Genomic DNA, 27,383 nt, shown 5'->3' with positions numbered 1-27,383 from the left:
CACACACACAGAGGCTTGGGTGGGGGTGTGAGATGTTCCCTCATAAGGGCAGGAGAGGACGGTCACTCCCACACTCCGCTAAACTGGATACAAACTGAGACACAGCCAGGAGCGTGGGACATAGTTCTTGTTTCATGCTTTTGTAACTCCTATCAGGGTGTTGGACAGTTGTTGGTAATTGGCAGACAACTGTTGTTTTGGACCAAGAGGTTTTTCTCTTTTTTGACTAATAGATTTTTTACTTTTTGGACCAACAGTGTTTTTTTCTAAGTAATGTTTTGGAGAGACCTGCACAGTGTTTCAGACTAGACAGACAGACAGACAGACAGACAGACAGACAGACAGACAGACAGACAGACAGACAGACAGACAGACAGACAAGACAGAAAAGACAGAAAAGACAGACAAGACAGAAAAGACAGAGACACAAAGCAATCAACATAAAGACACTCAGTGTTGGAAGACAGGCAGACAACCATGGGGGTTGAAGAACAGAGAGCTGGGAAGTTTTACGTGGAGAGGGATGTTTTGGACGAGCTTTGCCTTGACCAGGTGGCCCGAAGACGAACACACTCCGCCACACCTCCCCTGAAGGAGAGGGTGAAAGATTCCCTCAGGTAAGATATGATTAAAGAGAAGGAGAGGGAGCAGGGCAGAAGGGATGGGAGAGGGGGAGGAGGGAGGATAGTGCACGTGGGGAGCAGGGACATGCATCAGTTTCACTATTTGCTGACTAATTCTGCAGATGAATAACATGCATTGACAAAAGCTATTTTGGATGTGACTGTGTTGACTTCAGTTTACAATTTACTGCCCAGGTTATTTGAGGACAGTTGAGTAAGGCACGTAGATGAACGTGTGTGTGTGTTGTGTGTTTGAATGTGTGATATGCTCCTTTATATGGTTGCAATGGATGATCTTTCATTATGCAATCCCACTGACGCAGGGAGAGGTAAGATAGGAGCAGGATGAACGAGAGAGGGACAGTCTGTGGCGGACAGAGAGGGACAGTCTGTGGCGGACAGAGAGGGACAGTCTGTGGCGGACAGAGAAGGAGAATATTAGAGAGAAAACATATAGAGGATAAGAGAGAAGGATAATGAGAGGCACAGAGAGAGAAAGAAGAGAACAGATAAAGGTGCAGAAAGAGAAGACAGGACAGCTGCCCATATGAAAGATACTACAGTATGTTATGGTCTAAATACTGTAGTATTACTATATTTATATACTATAGTTTTCACTGTAGTGTTTTTGCGGAAGTATACTATAGTTTTCACTGTAGTGTATTTGCTGAAGTATACTATAGCATTCACTGTAGTGTTTTTGCGGAAGTATACTATAGTATTCACTGTAGTGTTTTTTGCTGTAATGTACTGTAGTGTTTTCGCAGACTGTAGTATACTATAGTATTCACTGTAGTGTTTTGCAGAAGTATACTATAGTATTCACTGTAGTGTTCTTGCAGATATTACTGTAGTATTTACTAGTGTTTCTTTCTATTATCTTTGACATACAAAATATACTATGAGCAAATATTCCATAAACTGAAGGTAGGACTGGAGTCTGAACAGATAGTTCAACACTTCTGCTTTTTTCTATAACCTGTATTGAACACAATATATGGTCTATAATTGGCATGTACGTTTCTTACTTATATGGCACAAATTGGTATATGGGGGATGGGTATGGGTGGAGCATATGCAAATTGAATAATGTAGTATTACTATAGTTAAAAAATGGTGTTTTTGCGGACATTACCATAGTATTTACTACAGTGTTTTTGGCAGACAATACTGTAGTATTTAATATAGTATTCTACAGTATACTACAACATTTTATAGTAAGCACTACACGTTTAAGGGATACTACAGTGTGTAGTACAGTATTCTACAGTATATTACAAAATTATATAGTAAGCACTACATGATCAAGGGATACTACAGTGTGTAGTATACAGTAGTATTCCACAGTATACTACACAATTATATAGTTTGCACTACACGATCGAGGGATACGACAGTGTGCAGTATAGTATTCTACAGTATACTAGTTTACTACAAAATACTATATAATTCTATAGTAACAGAATACTATATCATTATGTAGTAAGTACTATAGTATTCTATAGTAAACTAGTCTTTTTTATCTGGGTTATGAAAGGCAGACAGTTTGGTCCAGACCGTGTGACTTATTCAGACAGACAGTTTGGTCCAGACCGTGTAACTTACAGTGGCTTGCGAAAGTATTCACCCCCCTTGGCATTTATCCTATTTTGTTGCCTTACAACCTGGAATTAAAATCGATTTTTGGGAGGTTTGTATCATTTGATTTAAACAACATGCCTACCACTTTGAAGATGCAAAATATTTTTTATTGTGAATCAAACAAGAAATAAGACAAAAAAGCAGAAAACTTGAGTGTGCATACGTAACTATTCACCCCCCAAAGTCAATACTTTGTAGAGCCACCTTTTGCAGCAATTACAGCTGCAAGACTCTTTTGGTATGTCTCTATAAGCTTGGCACATCAAGCCACTGGGATTTTTGCCCATTCTTTAAGGCAAAACTGCTCCTTCAAGTTGGATGGGCTCCGCTGGTGTACAGCACTCTTTAAGTCATACCACAGATTCTCAATTGGATTGAGGTCTGGGCTTTGACTAGGCCATTCCAAGACATTTAAATGTTTCCCCTTGCTTTAGCAGTATGCTTAGGGTCATTGTCTTGCTGGAAAGTGAACCTCTGTCCCAGTCTCAAATCTCTGAAAGACTGAAACAGGTTTCCCTCAAGAATTTCCCTGTATTTAGCGCCATCTATCATTCCTTCCATTCTGACCAGTTTCCCAGTCCCTGCTGATGAAACACATCCCCACAGCCTGATGCTGCCACCACTATGCTTCACTGTGGGGATGGTGTTCACAGGGTGTTCTCAGAAGTGTTGGGTTTGCACCTTGATGGCCAAAAAACTAAATTGTAGTCTCATCTGACCAGAGTACCTTCTTCCATATGTTTGGGGAGTCCCCACATGCCTTTTGGTGAATACCAAACATGTTTGCTTATTTTTTTCTTTAAGCAATGGCTTTTTTCTGGCCACTCTTCCGTAAAGCCCAACTCTGTGGAGTGTACGGCTTAAAGTGTTCCTATGGACAGATACTCCAATCTCTGCTGTGGAGCTTTTCAGCTCCTTCAGGGTTATCTTTGGTCTCTTTGTTGCCTCTCTGATTAATGCCCTCCTTGCCTGGTCTGTGAGTTTTGATGGGCGGCCCTCTCTTGGAAGGTTTGTTTTGGAGCCATATTCTTTCCATTTTTTAATCATGGATTTAATGGTGCTCTGTGGGATGTTCAAAGTTTCTGATATTTTTTTATAACCCAACCCTGATCTGTACTTCTCCACAACTTTGTCCCTGACCTGTTTGGAGAGCTCCTTGGTCATCATGGTGCCGCTTGCTTGGTGGTGCCGCTTGCTTGGTGGTGCCGCTTGCTTGGTGGTGCCGCTTGCTTGGTGGTGCCGCTTGCTTGGTGGTGCCGCTTGCTTGGTGGTGCCGCTTAATTATGTGACTTCTGAAGGTAATTGGTTGCACCAGATCTTATTTAGGGGCTTCATAGCAAAGGGGGTGAATACGTATGCACGCACCACTTTTCCGTTTTTTATTTTTTAGAATTTTTTTAAACAAGTTATTTTTTCCACTTCACCAATTTGGAGTATTTTGTGTATGTCCATTAAATGAAATCCAAATAAAAATCCATTTAAATTACAGGTTGTAATGGAACAAAATAGGAAAAACGCAAAGGGGGTGAATACTTTTGTAAGGCACTGTATCCAGACAGTTTGGTCCAGGCCGTGTGACTTATTGAGGCTTGAAGAGAAAAGTTAACCTTCCTCTTGACCTGAGCCAGGATGGCCTCTTGAAACTGAAACATAGGTTAATATTTGGTGACAGTGCTGAACACTATCACAGAGTATGACACTGCACTGCCACCAAATATAAACCTATCACAGAGTATGACATCACTTCCACCAAATATTAACCTATCACAGAGTATGACACTGCACTGGCACCAAATATGAACCTATCACAGAGTATGACATCACTTCCACCTAATATAAACCAATCACAGAGTATGACATCACTACCACCAAATATTAATATATCAAGTCAGAAAAAATGAACTCATTAAAAACACAAGACAAAGCCAAGAACGCTTTAGCTACATAATCCAGATGAACACTCCAAACACAGATTACACCACTTTTGTTTTTACTGGGCGGCTAAACAGGACCGTACAGATAGTTGTCATGGTTTCTCTGTAAACCCCGGTCCTGAAGGGACACAGTGTGTGCAGGCTTTAAGTCTCCCGGTTAGTTAAATCATATGTGTTGGAGCTGGGCTAGAACAAGACCCTGCACACACTGTGGAGCTCCAGGAGAAGAGTTGCTTATCCATGCCCTTTCCACCAACTGTTAAACTCGGCAGACACATTTCAGTTGTCACAAATGGATAACAAAACTGTATTCCTCTTTTCTCCAACTCTCCATGATGCACTCCGCCCCTCCTGGTGTCAGGTGTTCCATGCCCAAGCTGAAGCGCTCTGTGCTGAGCACTTTTCCTGTCCTGTCATGGCTGCCACGTTACTCAGTGAGAGACAACGGCCTGGGAGACCTCATCTCTGGCATCAGCGTTGGCATCATGCACCTGCCTCAGGGTCTGTGCTACATCTACTGTCTGACCAAACACACACACACAGGGCCCAATCACAGGGCCCAATCACAGGGTCCAGTCACATGGTCCAGTCACATGGTCCAATCACAGGGCCGGATCGCATGACCCGATCATAACTTGAAATCAGCAACAGGTGTAACTCACATGGAAATCTCCCAAATCTCCTGCTAATGTAAAAAGGACTACATAAATATATTTGATTGATTGATGCCAATGCTTGAGGTATGGAAAAGCCTGATTTACATAAATTGATCTCAAGTTATTTTTTAATCTCTTTGGGCTGTTAAATTCCTAAAAGTTACATGACCTATTTGAGAATATATAATAACTATCTATTTTGTGAAGACTGTGAAGACCTTCCTGTAACATTTGCCTAGGTATGGCCTATGCTCTCCTGGCCTCTGTGCCTCCAGTGTTTGGTCTCTACACCTCCTTCTACCCTGTACTGGTCTACTGCATCCTTGGCACCTCCAGACACATCTCCATAGGTAAGACAGAGTGGAGAGAGAAGGAGACAAGGAGAGAGGGAAAGAGAGAGGAGGAGACAGAGAGAGAGGGAAAGAGAGAGGAGGAGACATAGAGAGGAGGAGACAGAGAGAGGAGGAGACAGAGAGAGAGGGAAAGAGAGAGGGAAAGAGAGAGGAGGCGACAGAGAGAGGAGGATACAGAGAGAGAGGGAAAGAGAGAGGAGGAGACAGAGAGAGGAGAAGAAAGAGAGAGGAGGAGAAAGAGAGAGAAGGATAAAGAGAGAGGAGGAGACAGAGAGAGGAAAAAGAGAGGAGGAGAAAGAGAGAGGAGGAGAAAGAGAGAGGAGGAGACAGAGAGACGAGGAGACAAAGAGAGAGGGAAAGAGAAAAACGGAAAGTGAGGAGGAGACAGAGAGAGAGGTGGCGACAGAGAGAAGGATAAAGAGAGAGGAGTAGAAAGAGAGAGGAGACAGAGAGAGGGAGAAAGAGGAGGAGAAAGAGAGAGGAGGAGACAGAGAGAGGAGAAAGAGAGAGGAGAGAGAGGAGAGAGAGAGGAGGAGACAAGGAGAGAGGGAAAGAGAGAGGAGAAAGAGAGAAAGGGAACGAGAGAAGAGAGACAGAGAGAGGAGGAGAAAGAGAGAGGAGGAGAGAGAGGGAAAGAAAGAGGAGGAGACAAGGAGAGGAGGAGAAAGAGAGGGAAAGAGAGAGGAGAAAGAGAGAGGAAAGAGAGAGGAGAGAGAGAGGAGGAGACAAGGAGAGATGGAAAGAGAGAGGAGAAAGAGAGAGAGGGAACGAGAGAAGAGAGACAGAGAGAGGAGGAGAAGAGAGAGAGGGAATGAGAGAGGAGGAGAAGGAGAGAGAAGGAGACGAGAGAGGAGGAGAAAGAGAGAGAGGGAAAGAGAGAGGAGAGACAGAGAGAGGAGGAGAAAGAGAGCGAGGGAATGAGAGAGGAGGAGACAAGGAGAGGAGGAGAAAGAGAGAGAGGGAAAGAGAGAGGAGAGACAGAGAGAGGAGGAGAAAGAGAGAGGAGGAGAGAGAGAGAGGGAAAGAAAGAGGAGGAGACAAGGAGAGGAGGAGAAAGAGAGAGAGGGAATGAGAGAGGAGGAGAAGGAGAGAGGGAATGAGAGAGGAGACAGAGAGAGTAGGAGACAGAGAGAAAGAGAGAAAGAGAGAGAGAGAGAGGAGGAGGAGACAGGGAGAGGAGGAGGAGAGAGAGAGAGGGAAAGAGAGAAAGGGAAAGAGAGAGGGAAAAAGAGGAGGAGACAGGGAGAGGAGGAGAAAGAGAGAGAGGGAAAGAGAGAGAGGGAAAGAGAGAGGAGGAGACAGAGAGAGGAAAGAGAGAGAGGGAAAGAGAGAGGAGGAGACAGAGAGAGGCGGAGACAGAGAGAGGAGGAGACAGAGAGAGATGGAAAGAGAGAGGAGGAGAAGGAGAGAGGAGAAAGAGAGAGGAGAAAGAGAGAGGGAAAAAGAGGAGGAGACAGGGAGAGGAGGAGAAAGAGAGAGAGGGAAAGAGAGGAGGAGAGAGAGAGAGGAGGAGACAGAGAGAGAGATTGAAAGAGAGAGGAGGAGACAGAGAGAGGAGGAGAAAGAGAGAGAGGGAAAGAGAGGAGGAGAGAGGGAGGAGGAGACAGAGAGAGAGATTGAAAGAGAGAGGAGGAGACAGAGAGAGGAGGAGAATGAGAGAGAGGGAAAGAGAAAGAGAGAGGAGGAGAAGAGAGAGGAGGAAAAAAGAGAGAGGAGGAGACAGAGGTGGGGACAGAGAGAGAGAGAGGACGGAGGAGATTGAGAGAAAGGAGGAGAAAGAGAGAAAGGGAAAGAGAGGAGGAGAGAGAGAGGAGAAAGAGGAAGAGGAAAGAGAGAGGAGGAGAAGAGAGAGGGAGACAAAGAGAGGAGGAGACGGAGAAGGAGAGAGAGAGAGAGGGGGGAGAAAGGAGGAGAATGAGTGAAAGGAGGAGAAAGAGAGAGAGAGAGAAAGACTTTAGAGAATTAATGTTTTTAATATCATCGGTCAGAGGAATAATGAGTTTCACCAAGGTGATGTGTGTGTTTTTCCTCAGGAACGTTTGCTGTGATCAGCATCATGATAGGCAGTGTGACAGAGAGGCTGGCCCCAGACAGTGACTTCACATTCCTGAATGGAACCAACGGGACAGCAGGTCTGGATGTGACAGCCCGCGACGCCTACAGAGTACAGATAGCAGCCAGCACCACTGTACTGTGTGGGCTCTTTCAGGTCCTGCTGGGCATGGTGCGGTTTGGTTTCGTGGTGACGTACCTGTCGGAGCCCCTGGTACGTGGTTATACAACAGGAGCAGCTACACACGTGGTCGTCTCACAACTCAAATACATCTTTGGTATCCACCCTGCACGCTTCTCCGGACCACTGTCTCAGGTCTATGTGAGTACACACAACACATCCACACACACAGATGTGACAAAGCTGTGCAAGTTTTCCACCTAGTGGAGGCAGGCAGTAACAGTCTGACTGTCCATCTCTCTCTCTCTCTCTCTCTCTCTCTCTCTCTCTCTCTCTCTCTCTCTCTCTCTCTCTCTCTCTCTCTCTCTCTCTCTCTCTTTAGATCCTAATAGACATCTGTAGACATCTGCCAGAGACTAACATTGGGGCCCTGGTGATTAGTCTAGTGGCCTTGCTGGTCCTCATAGTGGTCAAAGAACTCAACTCCTGTTATGAGAAGAAACTACCTCTGCCTATTCCCATAGAACTCATAGTGGTAAGTCCTCCATACCTAACCTGTGTCATTAGTCGTACAGTCATTGATTGATTGATTGATTGAGTTTATTAGATCATTACAAGAAGTAGGCTGCGTCAGAGACAACCTTTCATACAAGTCTTTTCCATCCTCCTGTCAAGTCTTTTCCATCCTCCTGTCAAGTCTTTTCCATCCTCCTGTCAAGTCTTTTCTATCCTCCTGTCAAGTCTTTTCTATCCTCCTGTCAAGTCTTTTCCATCCTCCTGTCAAGTCTTTTCTATCCTCCTGTCAAGTCTTTTCCATCCTCCTGTCAAGTCTTTTCCATCCTCCTGTCAAGTCTTTCCCATCCTCCTGTCAAGTCTTTTCCATCCTCCTGTCAAGTCTTTTCCATCCTCCTGTCAAGTCTTTTCTACCCTCCTGTCAAGTCTTTTCCATCCTCCTGTCAAGTCTTTTCTACCCTCCTGTCAAGTCTTTTCCATCCTCCTGTCAAGTCTTTTCCTCCTCTTTCTCTCTCTCTTTTGGTCCCTTGAACATGTGTGTTCTAATGAAAGCCACTAGAGGGCATGCTGTCACCATGGCTGATATCTATAAGGAGTGTAACAGAACACAGTGTCTTCTCATCCTGTTAAACATTTTGAGAGGAAGTTAATCTTATTCTCAGTTTAATGATCCAGATTTTTGTTGTGATATCATCAATTAGAATCAGTTGGAAGCTCTTGGTACATCTCAAAGGGTTAATATTCTACCCAGTTGGTGTGTTTTCCTCCAGTTAATGGTAGTGCTTGGTTTCTCATTGATCCAATAAAATGTTCTCAAGTGATGAGCTCTGTTCAATGATTGGCCTGTGTTTCTGCTTGAATTCCAAACCCACACAGGGTCTGCGATAATGATTTACTCACAATTACACACATGCAAGTTCCTACACGTGCATACAACAGCAGATGATTTGTTGTTGTGAGCATGGCAACCTATGTGTGTGTGTGTGTGTGTGTGTGTGTGTGTGTGTGTGTGTGTGTGTGTGTGTGTGTGTGTGTGTGTGTGTGTGTGTGTGGTGTGTGTGTGTGTGTGTGTGTGTGTGTGTGTGTGTGTGTTACAGATCATAGCAGCAACACTCATCTCCTACTACGGCAACCTGAACAGCCAATACGACGTCGCTGTGGTTGGCGAGATCCCCAGAGGGTGAGTGTTTATGAGTGTGTGTGTGTGTGTGTGTGTGTGTGTGTGTGTGTGTGTGTGTGTGTGTGTGTGTGTGTGTGTGTGTGTGTGTGTGTGTGTGTCAGTAGCTATAGGTTGTTGACTGGTCTGTTGGGGCAGAGTACTCTCCTGGTCAAGGTTACACTCAGAACAAAGCAAGGACAGAAAGTATCGGAGAGTGATATCAAACATAACGTACAATTTAAAATGGATTCAATTGAGATTTTTTTTGTCCCTGGCCTACACACAATACCCCATAATGTCAGTGGAATCATGTTTTCAAATTGTTTTCAAATTAATTTAAAAAAAGCTGAAATGTCTTGAGTCATTAAGTATTCGACCCCTTAGTTATGGCAAGCCTAAATAAGTTCAGGAGTAAAAATGTGCTTAACAAGTCACATATTAAGTTGCATCATGTTATGGGTATTTCAGCATAAAAATGTATGGAATGGAAATATGTATAGGCAAAATCCTAAAGGAAAACCTGGTTCAGTCTGCTTTCCACCAGACACTGGGAGATTAATTCAACTTTCAGCAAGACAATAACCTAAAATACAAGGCCAAATCTACACTGGAGTTGCATAATAAGAAGACAGTGAATGTGGCCGAGTTACAGTTTTGACTTAAATCTACTTTAAAATCTATGGCAAGACTTGAAAATGGTTGTCTAGCAATGATCAACTACCAATTTGACAGAGCTTGAAGAATTAAAAAAAATAATGGGAAAATGTTCACACAGCTGTAATCAATACCAAAGGTGCTTCTACAAAGTATTGACTCAGGCATGTGAATACTTAAATACACTGAACAAAAATATAAACACAACATGTAAAGTGTTGGTGCCATGTTTCATGAGCTGAAATAAAAGGTCCCCATGCTGAGGAGTATTTCTGTCTGTAATAAAGCCCTTTTGTGGGGAAAAACTCATTCTGATTGTCTTGGCCTGGCTCCCCAGTGGTTGAGCCTGGCTGCCCTCCAAACCTTACCCTTGGCGGCACCACAGCCCAGTCATGTGAAATCCATAGATTAGGGCCTTGGAGAATATTTTAAATTGACTGATTTCCTTATATGAACTGTAACTCAGTAAAATCTTTGAAATTACTGCATGTTGTGTTGATATTTTTGTTCAGGATAAATTTGATATTTCTGTACTTTACTATTATTTTTTGGGGCAAAAATCTCTAAAAACATGTTTTCACTTTGTCATTATGGAGTATTGTGTGTAGATAGGTGAGAAAAAAAAAAGATTTAATAAATGTTGAATTCATGCTGTAACACAACAAAATGTGGAATAAGTCAAAGGGTATGAATACTTTCTGAAGGTACTTTAACTCATTGAGAAGGAGTCATCCCAGAGCAGGGCTGAACTCATCACGAGGGACCTCAGAGGCTCATGGGGCTGTGTACCCACCAGACCCGGCCCTAGCGTTTTGGGGACACTTAGGGTAGTGCGTATTAGCTCATTTTGCATGGTCTTCAGATTGCTGGACTGCCAAAGACCAAAGCCAAGCAGCCGCTAATGCTATTGATCCAGGTCAGCTGTTGTAGGCATCTTATCTGTATTCAACTTGATCAAGTTGTCAACGGTTTACTTTAAATGTATCATTTCATTCTTTCAAATGTAAAAAGCTGTTCTTTATAACGATGCTTTACCTCCAGTAACCTACAGGTACTTCATCACTTGGTTTACCATTTATCAATTAGGTTCATTTGAGTCCTTATCGCATTACCTGTGCATTGTTATGGAATTAAATACCTTCAAATGATTATTTGTTAGGCTAATCATCTATACATAATCTTTGGATGCTGACTAATGAAGGCACCTTTTTACCGTCCTGCCTCAAAAGACAGCACCCTTGTCGGTGTTTACACAGCCAGTGTTTGGAAGACCAGGCACCTGCACTGTATGACCTCTAATGTCAAGTATGTGGTCCGGGGCATCCTAATGATTACCTCTAGAATATTATTCATTGTATATGGGTCATTGAGCTTGTGTACATTTGACACGACACCTGTTACCACTGTTGAAGGACCTAGAGGACCATCAGTGGCAGGAATCAAGGGGATTTATTGTAGATAATGGAGGAAGGGGTCTGGACAGGGGCAGTAATGGAGGAAGGGGTCTGGACTGGGGCAGTAATGGAGGAAGGGGTCTGGACAGGGGCAGTAATGGAGGAAGGGGTCTGGACAGGGGCAGTAATGGAGGAAGGGGTCTGGACAGGGGCAGTAATGGAGGAAGGGGTCTGGACTGGGGCAGTAATGGAGGAAGGGGTCTGGACAGGGGCAGTAATGGAGGAAGGGGTCTGGACAGGGGCAGTAATGGAGGAAGGAGTCTGGACAGGGGCAGTAATGGAGGAAGGGGTCTGGACAGGGGCAGTAATGGAGGAAGGGGTCTGGACAGGGGCAGTAATGGAGGAAGGGGTCTGGACAGGGGCAGTTATGGAGGAAGGGGTCTGGACAGGGGCAGTAATGGAGGAGATACATTTTACAGTGTTGACAACATTGCTGTCCTTGACCCACATCATTCCCATATATATCTCTCTCCCCCTCTCCTCTCTCATCCCACTTCCCCTCAACTCTCTCCTCACTCTCCCTCTCCTCCCTCTCCCCTTTGTCCTCCCTCTCTCCCTCTCCTCCCTCTCCTCTCCTCTCTCCCTCTCACCCTCTCCTCTCTCCTCCCTCTCTCCCTCTCCCCTCCCTCTCCTCCCTTTCCCCCCCTCTCCTCTTTCCTCCTCTCCTCTCTCTCCCCCTCTTCTCCCTCTCCCTCTCCTCCCTCTCCCCTGTCCTCCCTCTCCCCTGTCCTCTCTTCTCCTTCTCCTCTATCCTCCATCCTCTCTTTCCCCCACTCCTCTCTCCTTCCTCTCCCTCTCCTCTATCCTCCCTCCTCCCTCTCTCCCTCTCCACTCTCTCCTCCCTCTCCATCTCCCCCTCTCACCTCTCCTCTTCCCCCTCCTCTCTCTCCTCTCTGTCTTCCTCCCTCTCCCCCTCTCCCTCTGTCCTCCCTCTCCCTCTGTCCTCCCTCTCCTCTCTCTTTTACCTTTCCTTCCTCTTCCTCTTCATCCCTAGGCTGAAGTCTCCCAGTCTACCTGACGTCAGTCTGTGGGGTACGGTGGTTGGTGATGCATTTGCTGTGGCCATAGTGGGTTATGCCATCAACATCTCCTTGGGCAAAACCTTCGGCCTGAAACACGGCTACAAGGTGGACAGCAACCAGGTGGGACACACACACACGCACGCACACAGTTATGCAGGTAGGCAAGGGTATGCTTGAGGTTGTTCTGCTCTGAAGGAGAGAGACAGCTCTCTGGTCCTGAATGTTTAATGGCCGACACGCTCTGCTCAGTCAAGCACAGATGTTCGATCTTAGTTTAAGCCAGTTTGCTACAGCAGGAAAATAATCCTGCAGCAACAGGAAATGTGAATTATTATGCAGATTATAATTCATGGGTATTTTTTATAGGAGTTAATACATTTTACGTTAGGTCAAATCAAGTCTGAAATTCTAAAGAGGAAATTACAAACTTTAGAAGCTTTTTAAACCTTGAATACACTACAAGTTTGCATTTCCTGTTTTGCAGGAACATTTTTATCAACAAAAGAGCGATCAAATTAAGATCCCACATCTGTATGGATGAGAAGTACACCAGTTGCAGTTAACAATACAACAGGGGGCTGTGGAGCAGCTGGGACTCAGTATAGTCTGAATATGCGCTAGGATTTATTTACTTGTGGTGGTCAAATGATGGTCATTAGTGCATTCTCTGGCATCTGCATACCTCTCCCCCCTCAAACTCTCTGTCTCATCTCCCCCTCTCATCTGCATACCTCTCCCCCCCTCTCAAACTCTCTCTCATCTCCCCGTCTCATCTGCATACCTCTCCCCCCCTCTCAAACTCTCTGTCTCATCTCCCTCTCCCATCTGCATACCTCTCATCTCCCCCTCTCAAACTCTCATCTCCCCCTCTCATCTGCATACCTCTCATCTCCCCCTCTCAAACTCTCTCATCTCCCCCTCTCATCTCCCCCTCTCAAACTCTCTCTCATAATCCCCTCTCATCTGCATACCTCTCATCTGCATACCTCTCATCTCCCCCTCTGATCTCCCCCTCTGATCTCCCCTTCTCATCTGCATACCTCCCATCTCCCCCTCTCATCTCCCCCTCTCATCTCCCCCCTCATCTCCCCCTCTCATCTGCATACCTCTCATCTCCCCCTCTCATCTCCCCGTCTCATCTGCAAACCTCTCCCCCCCTCTCAAACTCTCTGTCTCATCTCCCCCTCCCATCTGCATACCTCTCATCTCCCCCTCTCAAACTCTCATCTCCCCCTCTCATCTGCATACCTCTCATCTCCCCCTCTCAAACTCTCTCATCTCCCCCTCTCATCTCCCCCTCTCAAACTCTCTCTCTCATAATCCCCTCTCATCTGCATACCTCTCATCTGCATACCTCTCATCTCCCCCTCTGATCTCCCCCTCTCATCTGCATACCTCCCATCTCCCCCTCTCATCTCCCCCTCTCATCTCCCCCCTCATCTCCCCCTCTCATCTGCATACCTCTCATCTCCCCCTCTCATCTGCATACCTCTCATCTCCCCCCTCATCTGCATACCTCTCATCTCCCCCTCTCATCTGCATACCTCTCATCTTCCCCTCTCATCTGCATACCTCTCATATCCCCCTCTTATCTGCATACCTCTCATATCCCCCTCTCATCTGCATACCTCTCATCTCCCCCTCTCAAACTCTCTCTCTCTCTCTCTAGGAGCTGGTGGCTCTGGGTCTCAGTAACACAGTGGGAGGATTCTTCCAATGCTACTCTGTCACCTCTTCTATGTCCCGTAGCCTCATCCAGGAGAGCACTGGGGGCAGGACACAGGTAACACACACACACACACACACACACACACACACACACACACACACACACACACACACACACACACACACACACACACACACACACACACACACACAGTGCATTCGGAAAGTATTCAGACCCCTTGACTTTTTCTACATTTTGTTACGTTACAGCCTTATTCTAAAATTGATGAAATTAAATGTTTTCTTCGTCAATCTACACACAATACCCCATAATGACAAAGCGAAAAACAGGTTTTTAGAAATGTTTGCAAATGTATAAATACATTTAAAAAACTGAAATACCTTATTTACATAAGTATTCAGACCCTTTGCTATGAGACTCGAAATTGAGCTCAGGTGCATCCTGTTTCCATTGATCATCCTTGAGATGTTTCTACAACTTGATTGGAGTCCACCTGTGGTAAATTCAATTGATTGGACATGATTTGGAAAGACACACACCTGTCTATATAAGGTCCCACAGTTGACAGTACATGTCAGAGACTAAAACAGACGGAAGCCACTCCTCAGGAAAAGGTACATAACAGCCCACTTGGAGTTTGCCAAAAGGCACCTAAAGACTCTAAAACCATGAGAAACAAGATTCTCTGCTCTGATTAAACCAAGATTGAACTCTTTAGCCTGAACCTGGCACCATCCCTACGGTGAAGCATGGTGGTGGCAGCATCATGCTGTGGGGATGTTCTTCGAGGGAAAGATGAACGGAGCAAAACACCGAGAGATCCTTGATGGAAACCTGATCCAGAGCGCTCAGGACCTCAGACTGGAGGTTCACCTTCCAACATGACAACGACCCGACGCACACATCCAAGACAACGCAGGAGTGGCTTCGGGACAAGTCAATGGTCCAGGTTGTAGCGTCACACCCAAGAAGACTCGAGGCTGTAATCACTGCCAAAGGTGCTTCAACAAAGTACTGAGTAAAGGGTCTGAATACTTATGTCAATGTGATATTTCATTTAGTTTTTTATAAATTTGCAAAAATCTTTAAAAAAATAACGTTTTTGCTTTGTCATTATGGGGTATTGTGTGTAGATTGATGAGGGAAAAGGTCAAGGGGTCTGAATACTTTCCAAATGCACCGTATGTCCACCTGCTAATATTTCTGCAGGCATACACACTTACTGATGTGTGTTTGTGTATTGTGTCAGGTTGCTGGCGTGGTTTCTTCAGTGATTGTGCTGATCACCGTTCTGCAACTGGGGACACTGTTTGAGGAGCTACCCAAGGTATTTATCTCTCTACCCCCCCCAAACACACACAAAACCACGCCACTGATCTGATCTGATGTGTGTGTGTGTCCTAGGCTGTCCTGTCCTGCATAGTGTTTGTAAACCTGAAAGGCATGTTTAAGCAGTACCTAGACATTCCTGCACTCTGGAAGAGCAACACAGTGGACCTGGTGAGAGCAACACATAAACTTCATATCTATGACCTGCATCCTAACTGGACGTATATGACAGAACATAGAACCCCTGGGGCCTCATTTATAACCTTTGACCGTAAATGTAACACTAAATATCTGCGTGGCGGGGTACAACTCAATATTATATGGTTTCTAATGTTTGTACACTCAGTGTATATCCCCCATTGGCACAAGGCTACTAGGCTACGTTTGCCTTCTTTAAACGCAATACTTCAACCACTAGAAAGTGTGTGTACTCATGGTCTGAAGTTTACAGGAGGATAAGCACATTCTCACGTCAAGTTCAGTTTTTTTAAATCTCAACTTTTGCGTGAAAACTGGCACACGCATGTGTTGGGGCATATTTTGTGCACAAGCACCGTTTATAAACGAGGCCCCTGGTTGCTGTGTATTCCCCCTATTGATTACATGTGTCTCTGTTGCCCCCTAGCTGGTGTGGTTGGTAACGCTGGTTTGTACTATCCTGCTGAACCTGGACCTGGGCCTGGCTGCATCCATCGCCTTCTCTCTGCTCACTGTCATCTTCAGAACACAGCTGTGAGTCTGTGTTTGTTTGTTTGTAGAAAGGAGAGAGGATTACTTTCTAAACTGTACTGTGTCCCACTTTCTTCTCAAAGTGCATAACATCCCTGTTCTCTTTGTCTCCCAGGCCACGGTACTCTATTCTGGGGCAGGTTCCTGGGACTGAGCTCTACCTGGACACAGACACATATGAAGAGGTGAGATGGAGGACCTCAATACAATACATACTAAGGGAGGGATGGGTTAGTGAACAACGGAGTTTAAAGCAGCTTTTAGATGACTGTCTATTGACCCCCCCCCCCTCGTTTGTGTGTTGGTTTGTCCCGCAGGCAAAAGAGATCCCAGGTATCACTATCTTCCGTTCCTCCACCACAGTGTACTATACCAATGCTGAGTTATACCTGGACGCATTGCAGAAGAAGGTAGTGTGTGTGTGTCTTTCTCTCAATCTGCCCTTTTTCTCTGAAATGTTCACTATCTCTCTCTCAACCTCTCTCTTTCATTTCCTCACACAGAGCGGTATTGACATTGGGAAGCTGCTGACGAGAAAGAAGAAAAGAGACGCTAAACAAAAGAGGAAAGACGAGAAAGAAGAAAAGAAAGCTAAAAAGGAGGCAAAAAAACAGGTTCACACACACACACACACACACACACACACACACACACACACACACACACACACACACACACACACACACACACACACACACACACAGTCCGTCACACACACACATCACATATACATACAGTCCGTCTCACACACACACACACACACACACACACACACACACACACACACACACACACACACCACATCACATATACATACAGTCCGTCTCACACACACACACACACACACACACACACACACACACCACACACACACACACACACACACACACACACACACACACACACAGTCCGTCACACACACACATCACATATACATACAGTCCGTCTCACACACACACACACACACACACACACACGGATACACACACACACACACACACACACACACACCCACACACAGTCCGTCACACACACATATCACATATACATACAGTCCGTCTCTCACACACACACACACACACACACACACACACACACACACACACACACATATACATACAGTCCGTCTCACACACACACACACACACACACACACACACACACACACACACACACACACACACACACATCACATATACATACAGTCCGTCTCACACACACACACACACACACACACACACGGATACACACACACACACACACACACACACACACACACACACACACACACACATCACATATACATACAGTCCGTCTCACACACACACACACACACACACACAGTCCGTCACACACACACACACATCACATATACATACAGTCCGTCTCACACACACACACACACACACACACACACACACACACACACACACACACACACACACACACACACACACACACACACACACACACACACACACACACACACACACACAAAAATGGTTTTATACTATTATCAAGTGACATTATTTCAATGGATGTCTCTCCCCTTCCCTTCCCTTCCCAGAATGGTGTGAATGGACACATACCCAATGGTACAGTCCACCCAGAGGACAAGGTGGATGTAGAGAAGGGCTCCCCTAACCTGAAGGGAAACAGGACAGACATCGCCCTGACTGACAGACCCACTAATGGACAGGTCTGTAGCATGATGTACTATAATTCTACAGGAAACTCTAGACTCAAGTAAAGCCTACAGTCAGCAAAACCTCTGTCAATCTAAGGTGAACTGGGCCTACGAGCAGCAATGGACCAGGTTGGACCTGGGCTCTGAGACTGGTAGTCATGGCGATGATGCCATAACCCAGACGTCCAGTACCGTAGGAGAAGAGCAGAGGGGGAGGAGCTCGGACATTGACACACATACCATCATCCTGGATCTCTCCACAGCCAGCTTTGTAGACACCGTCACTGTGATGATGCTGAATAACGTATGTTTGTGTGTGTGTGGGAGGAGTGTGTGTGTTTTTGAAGGATGGGGATGGATGAAAGGGGGATAGAAGGAGGAAAGACAGAGAGGGAGGGTTGATCACAGATGGGATGGAGAGAAGACAGTGAAAGAGAGGGAGAAGGAGAAAAAAGGAAGGAGAGGTTAATGATGTTTTCAGAAATGTATTTGTAGTTTCTTTGTATCCAGTCTCCTTATGTAACATTGTTCGCTGTCGTACTCCTGAGTGGCCTTGTGCTTGAATCAAACAAAGGTCTTATGTTCTGGGAGTAGGCAGGTCGAAATTAGATTGTCAGGGAAGAGGCACTTATAGACATGTAGAGAGTGATGGAAAGAGAGAGTGGTGGAGAGAGTGGTGGAGAGAGAGTGGTGGAGAGAGAGAGGTAGAGAGAGAGAGATAGAGTGGTATAGAGAGAGAGGGGGGGAGTGGTGGAAAGAGAGAGGTAGAGAGAGAGAGGTAGAGAGAGAGAGGTAGAGAGAGAGGTAGAGAGAGAGAGGTAGAGAGAGAGAGGTAGAGAGAGAGAGGTAGAGAGGTAGAGAGAGAGAGAGAGAGAGAGGTAGAGAGAGAGAGGTAGAGAGAGTGGTAGAGAGAGTGGTAGAGAGAGAGAGTGGTATAGAGAGAGAGGGGGAGAGTGGTGGAGAGAGAGAGGGATAGAAGAGAAAAACCAGATTAATCCAAACTAGTGCAACACAAACAGTCCCGTAGAAAAACACGGCCTTCTTATTTGACCTTCTCTCACTCTCTTTCCATCTCTCTCACTATTTTCTCTCTTTATTGCAGATATTCCGAGACTATAGAGAGATTGACATTGACATCTATTTAGCTGGATGCCAAGGTGAGTGTCTGTGCTAATTCATGCTGGTCTCTCTGGTCTAGCGTGTGGGGTCTTTGTGTGTGTTGTCTAACCTGATTTGTCTTTCCTCCAGTCTGTGTGGTGGAGCAGTTATCCAGAGCAAGCTTCTTCTCTGAGTCCATCACTAAGAGCCGTCTGTTCACTACCGTCCACGACGCCGTGCTACACAGCCTCCGGCTGCAAGGGGCCTCAGACGTTCCCATCTACGAGTGTGCACTGGTGAGTAGACCAAGCCCTCAAGGCCATTTGGCTGCTGGTGGAACTGTCCTCCAAAATCAGCTGCTTTCTTATGATTATATCAATTAATTGATTCTTATCTTACGTTCTGACACAATCTCCTTCTCTACTAGGACATGGCCTGCACTACCAAGATGTAACCAACAGGGGTCACTTCGGTCACAAACCTTTATGGAAAAGAATAAATAATGATTACTAATTTTAAATGATGCAATATTGATAACATTATGGGGTTGGAAATGAAGTACCAATGTACCCCGATGATTCGAGTTCTCTTGAGTCCACAATCTTTAACACAGCACATATATCATAATACCATAAATACCAACCCGTTATTGTAATGGTGAGAGGTTAGCATGTCTTGGGTGGTATGCTAACCTCCCCTGTTATTGTAATGGTGAGAGGTTAGCATGTCTTGGGGGGTATGCTAACCTCCCCTGTTATTGTAATGGTGAGAGGTTAGCATGTCTTGGGGGGTATGATATTTGTGTGTCTGTAACGTTCTAACTCATCATTATTCCCAATTCATTCAGGATTATCCGTAATCATGGTAGCACCCACATTAATGTAGAAGTGTTTAGAAACATACTCTAATCTTATCTACAATAAAAGTGACTTCAAAATGACACAATACTTTATTTACCATGAATTTATATTGGGCACAAAATAATCTGAAACACAACCAAAACAAACAGCAAATGCATCCAACAAATGTGTAGACTCACAAGCTTGGTGTATTCACTGCATGCTATGAATATGGGATCAAATACTTAACTTTTACTACTTAAATACACATATACAGTACCAGTCAAATGTTTGGACATACCTACTCATTCCAGGGTTTTTCTTTCTTTTTACTATTTTCTACATTGTAGAATAATAGCAGAGACATCAAAACTATGAAATAACACATTTTTAAATCATGTACTAAACAAAAAAGTGTTAAACAAATCAAAGTATATTTCAGATTCTTCAAAGTGCCACCCTTTGTGTTGATGACAGCTTTGCACAAACTGGAATGCATTTCAATTAACAGGTGTGCCTTGTTAAAAGTTAATTTGCGGAATTTCTTACCTTAATGCGTTTGAGCCAATCCGTTGTGTTGTGACAAGGTAGAGGTGATATACAGAAGATAGCCTTATTGGTAAAATACCAAGTCCATATTATGGCAAGAACATCTCAAATAAGCAAAGAGAAACGACAGTCCATCATTACTTTAAGACATGAAGGTCAGTCAATCCGGAAAATTTCAAGAACTTTGAAAGTTTCTTCAAGTGCAGTCACAAAAACCATCAAGCGCTATGATGAACCTGGATCTCATGAGCCTCGCCACAGGAAAGAAAGGCCCAGAGTTACCTCTGCTGCAGAGGATAAGTTCATTAGAGTTACCAGCCTCAGAAATTGCAGCCCAAATAAATGCTTCACAGAGTTAAAGTAACAGACACATCTCAACATCAACTGTTCAGAGGAGACTGTGTTAATCAGGCCCTAATGGTCAAATTGCTGCAAAGAAACCACTACTCAGTGTTCAACACCCTAGTGCCCACAAAGATCATCACTAAGCTAAGGACCCTGGGACTAAACACTTCCCTCTGCAACTGGATCCTGGACTTCCTGACAGGCTGTCCCCAGGTGGTATGAGTAGGCAACAACACATCTGCCACGCTGATCCTTAACACTGGGGCCCCTCAGGGGTGTGTACTTAGTCCCCTCCTGTTTTCCCTGTTCACCCACGACTGCGTGGCCAAACACGACTCCAACACCATCATTAAGTTTGCTGACGACACAACAGTGGTAGGCCTGATCACCGACAACGATGAGACGGCCTATAGGGAGGAGGTCAGAGAACTGGCAGTGTGGTGCCAGGACAACAACCTCTCCCTCATTGTGAGCAAGACAAAGGAGCTGATCATGGACTACAGGAAAAGGTGGGCCGAACAGGCCCCCATTAACATCGATGGGTCTGTAGTTGAGCGGGTCGAGAGTTTCAAGTTCCTTGAGGTCCACATCACCAACGAACTATCATGGTCCAAACATACCAAGAGTAGTGAAGAGGGCACGACAAAACCTTTTCCCCTTCTTGAGACTGAAAAGATTTGGCATGGGTCCCCAGATCCTCAAGGTTCTACAGCTGCACAATTGAGAGCATCCTGACCAGTTGAATCACCACCTGGTATGGCAACTGCTCAGCATCTGACCATAAGGCGCTACAGAGGGTAGTGCGAACGGCCCAGTACATCACTGGGACCAAGCTTCCTGCCATCCAGGACCTATATAATAGGCGGTGTCAGAGGAAAGCTCATAAAATTTTCAAAGACTCCATTCACCCAAGTTATAGACTGTTCTCTCTGCTAACGCACGGCAAGCGGTACCGGAGTGCCAAGTCTAGGACCGAAAGGCTCCTCAACAGCTTCTACCCCCAAGCCATTAGACTGCTGAACAATTCATAACAATCGCCACCGGACAATTTGCATTGACACCCCACCGCCCCTTGTACACTGCTGCTACTTGCTGTTTGTTTGTTACCTATGCATAGTCACTTCACCCCCACCTACATGTACAGATTACCTCAACTAGCCTGTACCCCTGCACACTGACTCAGTACCGGTGCCCCCTGTATATAGCCTCGTTATTGTTATTCTTATTGTGTTACTTTTATTATTACTTTTTATTTTAGTCTACTTGGTAAATATTTTCTTCTTCTTGAACTCCACTGTTGGTTAAGGAGCTTGTAAGTAAGCATTACCGGTAAAGTCTACACTTGTTGTATTCGGCGCATGTGGCAAATAAAGTTTGATTTGATTTAAAGGACACCAATAAGAAGAGACTTGCTTGGGCCAAGAAACACAAGCAATGGACATTAGACCGGTGGAAACCTGTCCTTTGGTCTGATGAGTCCAAATTTGAGATTTTTGGTTCCAACCGCTGTGTCTTTGTGAGACGCAGAGTAGGTGAACGGATGATCCTCGCATGTGTGGTTCCCACCGTAAAGCATGGAGGAGGTGTGATGGTGTGGGAGTGCTTTGCTGGTGACACTGCCAGTGATTTATTTAGAATTCAGGGCACACTTAACCAGTATGGCTACCACAGCATTCTGCAGCGATACTCCATCCCATCTGGTTTGCGCTTAGTGGGACTATCATTTGTTTTTCAACAGGACAATGACCCAACCCAACTCCAGGCTGTGTAAGCGCTATTTGACCAAGAAGGAGAGTGATGGAGTGTTGCATCAGTTGACCTGGCCTCCACAATCACCCGACCTCAACCCAATTGAGATGGTTTGGGATGAGTTGGAGTGCAGAGTGAAGAAAAGCAGCCAACAAGTGCTCAGCATATGTGGGAACTTCTTCAAGACTGTTGGAAAAGCATTCCAGGTGAAGCTGGTTGAGAGAATGCCAAGAGTTTGCAAAGCTGTCATCAAGGCAATTTTTTTAACCTTTATTTAACTAGGTAGTTAAGAACAAATTCTTATTTACAATGATGGCCTACCCCGGCCAATATACCACGGCTAAGGGCAGTGTCCAGGCATTCCACGATGCGTCGTGTCTAAGAACAACCCTTAGCCATGGTATATTGGCCATATACCACACCCCCTCATGCCTTATTGCTTAAATACATCACAGGAGGCTGAGAACGACTCATAATAATGGCCGGAACGGAACAGATGGAATGGCATCAAACACCTGGAAACCATGTGTTTGAAATATTTGATACCATTCCACAAATTCCGTTCCAGTCATTACCACGATTCCGTTCTCCCCAATTAAGGTGCCACCAACTTCCTGTGATATATATCTCATTTGTATTTATTAGGGATCGCCATTAGTTACTGCCAAGGCAGCAGCTACTCTTCCTGGGGTCCATACACATTAAGGCACTTACATCACACATAAAACAAAATATAAAACAGTACATCATATAACATTATTACACCACTACATATCTACAATGCAAAATGTATAATACCAGCATACAACAATATTACAATGTACCTGTGTGTAGAGTGTGTGCATATGCGTGTGTGTGTGTGTGTCTCTTCACAGCATTGGAGGCTGCTGAGTGGAGGACAGCTCATTATAATGGCTGGAACAGAGTAAATGGAATGGCATTAAACACATGGAAACCATGTGTTTGATGTATTTGATACATTCCATAAATTTCGCTCCAATCATTACCACGAGCCTGTTCTCCCCAACGCTTCACAGTACCCTCTGTTCCATAAGCTGTATTTTTATCAGTTTTTAAAAAATAGGATTCTACTGCTTGCATCAGTTACCTGATGTGGAATAGAGTTCCATGTAGTCATGGCTCTTTGTTGTACTGTGCGCCTCCCATAGTATGTTCTGGACTTGGGGACTGTGAAGAAACCTCTAGTGGCATGTCTTGTAGTAGTTTAGTAGTTTTAACAGACAGCTCGGTGTATTCCGCTTGTCAACACTTCTTACAAAAACAAGTAGTGAGGAAGTCAATCTCTCCTCCACTTGAGCCATGAGAGATTGATATGTATACTATTAACGTTAGCTCTCCATGTACATTTAAGGGCCAACCGTGCTGCCCTGTTCTGAGACAATTGTCATTTTCCTAAGTGCCTCTGTGGCCCATAACCAGACAACTGAACAGTTGGTGCGACAAAACTAGGGTCTGTAGGACATGCCTTGTTGATAGTGCTGTCCAAACAGTAGCAAAACTTTCTGTTTTGCAAGCAAAACAAGAGTTTCTATTGGACAAATTCAAGTAGGTCTATCCTTGTTTTGTTCTGGATCCGCCCCCTTTTTTACATTTTTGCCTAAAATGACATACCCAAATCTACCTGCCTGTAGCTCAGAACCTGAAGCAAGGATATGCATATTCTTGATACCATTTGAAAGGAAACACTTTGAAGTTTGTATAAATTTTAAATTCATGTAGGAGAATATAACATATTAGATCTGGTAAAAGATAATACAAAGAAAAAAACATGTTTCTTTTGTACCATCATCTTTGAAATGCAAGAGAAAGGCCATAATGTATTATTCCAGCCCGAGTGCAATTTAGATTTTGGCCACTAGATGGAAGCAGTGTATGGGCAACGTTTTAGACTGATCCAATGAACCATTGTATTTCTGTTCAAAGTTTTGTGGCAAGACTGCCCAAATGTGCCTAATTGGTTTATTAATAACATTTCAAGTTCATAAAGGTGCACTCTCCTCAAACAATAGCATGGTATTCTTTCACTGTAATAGCTACTTTAAATTGGACAGTGCCGTTAGCTTGAATTCTTGTTAATCTTTCTGCCAATATCAGATATGTCTATGTCCTGGGAAATGTTCTTGTTACTTACAACCTCTTGCTAATCACATTAGCCTACGTTAGCTCAACTGTCCCATGGGGGACCCGCCGATCCTGTAGAGGCTAACCTGTTAGTAAACCTGCTACAATCATGCAGTACAGTAAGCACTTTAGCAGTTACACCAGCGGGCCCAGGTGACAATAAATTAATAAAACCAAAAGCTTACCATGACTTGGAAGAGTGGATATTCTTAGCCAGCTAAATCAAATAAAAGTTTACAATAGGTAAGTAAAGAAATAAAACAACAGTAAATAGACAGGCTATATACAGTATTGAGGCTATACAAGTAGCGAGGCTACATACAGACACCGGTTAGTCAGGTTGATTGAGGTAGTATGTACATGTAGATATGGTTAAAGTGACTATGCATATATGATGAACAGAGAGTAGCAGTAGCGTAAAAGAGGGGTTGGTGGGTGGTGGGACACAATGCAGATAGCCCGGTTAGCCAATGTGCGGGAGCACTGGCACTAGCTAACATAAATCTAACATAAATAGCATTCCTCTCTGTTTGAGCCGGGTGTGATTAGGCTAAACTAGCTAGCTGCATTGGCTAGCTAAGTATGTGAAAGTTAGTTAAAAAAATTTCACGAAATAAGATTATAGCTAGCTCTCGCTCTCTGCTGCTTCTCCTTAATTTTTTAAGAAATGAATTTGTTCAAAACTGTTCAACTATTGTCTTTCTCTCTCTGAGTCAACTACTCACCACATTTTATGCACTGCAGTGCGAGCTAGCTGCAGATTATGCTTTTCATTCTATGTGTAACAGTGTAGGTTCCGTCCCTCTCTTCGCCCCAACCCGGGCTCGAACCAGGGACCCTTGCACACATCAACAACTGACACCCACGAAGCATCGTTACCCATCGCGCCACAAAAGCCGCGGCCCTTGCAACGCAAGGGGCAACCCTACTTCAAGTCTCAGAGCGGGTGACGTCACCGATTGAAACGCTATTAGCGCGCACCACCGCTAACTAACTAGCCATTTCACATCGGTTACACTCACCCCCCCTTTGACCTCCTCCTTTTTCCACAGCAACCAACGATCCGGGTCACGGCACCAATGTAACAGTGTAGGTTCCGTCCCTCTCTTCGCCCCAACCCGGGCTCGAACCAGGGACCCTTGCACACATCAACAACTGACACCCATCGAAGCATCGTTACCCATCGCGCCACAAGAGCCACGGCCCCTGCAACGCAAGGGGAACAACCACTTCAGGCCTCAGGGCTCGAACCAGGGACCCTTACACACATCAACAACTGACACCCACGAAGCATCGTTACCCATCGCGCCACAAAAGCCGCGGCCCTTGCAACGCAAGGGGCAACCCTACTTCAAGTCTCAGAGCGGGTGACGTCACCGATTGAAACGCTATTAGCGCGCACCACCGCTAACTAACTAGCCATTTCACATCGGTTACATATGATCCTTTGATTTGGGTGGGTGTCAGTTCATGCTGCAAGAGCTCTGATAGGTTGGAGGACGTCCTCCGGAAGTCGTCATAATTACTTTGTAAGTCTATGGAAGGGGGTGATAACCATGAGCCGTGGCACACGGACCTGTTAAGATTGAAATGACTTAGAAACTGTTTGGGAGAGGCCAGTTAGTCCTCTCAATCAAACGCTTGGAGAAAAAACATATCTAATGTTGCACCTACCCTACATTGTCCAGGAATATTCTTATCATGTTACTGAATGTATGCAGAGTATTTTCCGTTTTGTTATCAACAAATACGTCAAAGTACAGTAAATGTAAAATGCACATAATTTCAACAGTGTAATGTTTGGATTCAGTCTTGTCAGATGAACTGTTGTGTCCTCACATTTGGTTTAATCATTTCCACAAACTGTTCCTTTTCAATTGCTGCCATAGTTATGTATATCCTATGCTTTTCATATTTTTTCTGTAAGAAACATTTCTATATAGGCCAATTTTGATGTCCCAATAACATGACATATGAACTGATATACAAAACAACTATGGACATATTACAATACATTTTTTTTCAATTTAAACTATCATAGAAAATGATCGTTACAAAAGGAATCCTCAATAAACGGAGCATTGAACAGTCAGCTCTGTGCATCTCTGTCTCGAATAAACAGAACCAATAGATTCTTTCTTTTTCTACAGTCCATCAGTGGCTCCATCAGTCCAGGAATGGTTGTTATGTCATAATATCTGCAGATGGACCTGCAAACTGTATTGTTTGGGGATCGGAAAAACCACAATCAATCAATGGGAAATAGGATAAGCTAGCTAACGTCATTAATAATAGTTCGCTATTTTGCTCTAAAATTGAAAATGGTCAAACTACTGTAGCTACATTATCAATATTGATAAAGTTGTAAAAAACGGATTTGTTGTCTTCTTTTGGTTGAAAAGGCCAGTGGTGAAACGTCAGTATTCGGCAACAAAGTTTCCAAATTGTGTTTTCGACTTCGAGGGTCCTTCAAGTGAAACTTCCCAGTGGGAACTAGGAATTTCCGATAATCCAATAACTCAGATGCCACATGAACGCAGAATATCCTCCCCCCCTTCAAGCTTTTTGGTCTTAATTTAAGGTTAGGGTTAGGCATAACATAAGCAGTGTGGTTAAGGTTAGGTTTAAAATCAGATTAAGATGAATTGTAGAAATAGGTGGGGTTTAGCCATAATAATGACTTGCGACTGTGTTAACTAGTGACGACCCTCCGCCATCTGCTCCCTGGCTTCCCATTGGTTCGCCTTGCCTCTTCCCTCTCTTGCTGAAGGAGAATGCACCACCACGACATGAAGGTCGGTTTCCATGGTGATAAATGGTGCCGTTGCTGCGGCAACAGGATTTTTATGACATCTTGTAATGAGTAAGCCAGCAAGACGTCACTTCAGCCCTCTCTCTCTTTGAGGTTGTGAGAGACAGAAAGATGGGTAGATACATATAAAGGAGAAGAGTGGAGTGAGAGAAAAAGGGGAGAGAGGAAAGAGAAACAGAGGGAGACAGGAGAGAGGTTTCATAGAGCTGTAGGAGTGGGAGGATGTAACACT

At 44.6% G+C, this 27,383-nt stretch overlaps 1 protein-coding gene across 2 annotated transcripts; it reads left to right on the top strand.

Moving 5' to 3' along the window:
- Positions 1 to 61: 61 nt before the first annotated feature.
- slc26a6l2 (solute carrier family 26 member 6, like 2) lies at positions 62 to 26,431 on the top strand. 2 transcript variants are annotated; one of them, XM_014134693.3, is made up of 19 exons: positions 62 to 617; positions 4,560 to 4,699; positions 5,094 to 5,204; positions 7,241 to 7,581; positions 7,763 to 7,915; positions 8,991 to 9,073; positions 12,155 to 12,302; positions 13,852 to 13,965; positions 15,122 to 15,199; positions 15,277 to 15,372; positions 15,827 to 15,933; positions 16,046 to 16,115; positions 16,248 to 16,340; positions 16,434 to 16,544; positions 17,498 to 17,629; positions 17,715 to 17,921; positions 18,720 to 18,774; positions 18,866 to 19,011; positions 19,143 to 26,431. In XM_014134693.3, exons 1-19 carry the CDS (start codon positions 478 to 480, stop codon positions 19,167 to 19,169), a joined length of 2,352 nt encoding a protein of 783 aa, XP_013990168.1. In that variant the 5' UTR covers positions 62 to 477; the 3' UTR covers positions 19,170 to 26,431. The 2 variants fall into 2 exon arrangements, with proteins under 2 accessions (XP_013990168.1, XP_082816003.1); XM_082959877.1 differs by lacking the exon at positions 62 to 617 and adding an exon at positions 917 to 1,185.
- The last annotated feature ends 952 nt before the right edge of the window (positions 26,432 to 27,383 follow it).

This window comes from Salmo salar, chromosome 13 (assembly GCF_965601325.2).
Source record: "Salmo salar chromosome 13, fSalSal1, whole genome shotgun sequence".
Classification (NCBI taxonomy): domain Eukaryota; kingdom Metazoa; phylum Chordata; class Actinopteri; order Salmoniformes; family Salmonidae; genus Salmo; species Salmo salar.
This window is presented reverse-complemented; position numbering and strand designations above follow the sequence as displayed.

What these genes read in the sequence shown, in the direction of transcription:
- slc26a6l2 (XM_014134693.3), top strand. Translation starts at nt 478, where the DNA reads ATGGGGGTTGAAGAACAGAGAGCTGGGAAGTTTTACGTGGAGAGGGAT. An exon ending in AGGGTGAAAGATTCCCTCAG is followed by an intron (nt 618 to 4,559) that starts GTAAGATATGAT and finishes TCCTGGTGTCAG; the next exon opens with GTGTTCCATGCCCAAGCTGA. An exon ending in AAAAGGAGGCAAAAAAACAG is followed by an intron (nt 16,545 to 17,497) that starts GTTCACACACAC and finishes TTCCCTTCCCAG; the next exon opens with AATGGTGTGAATGGACACAT.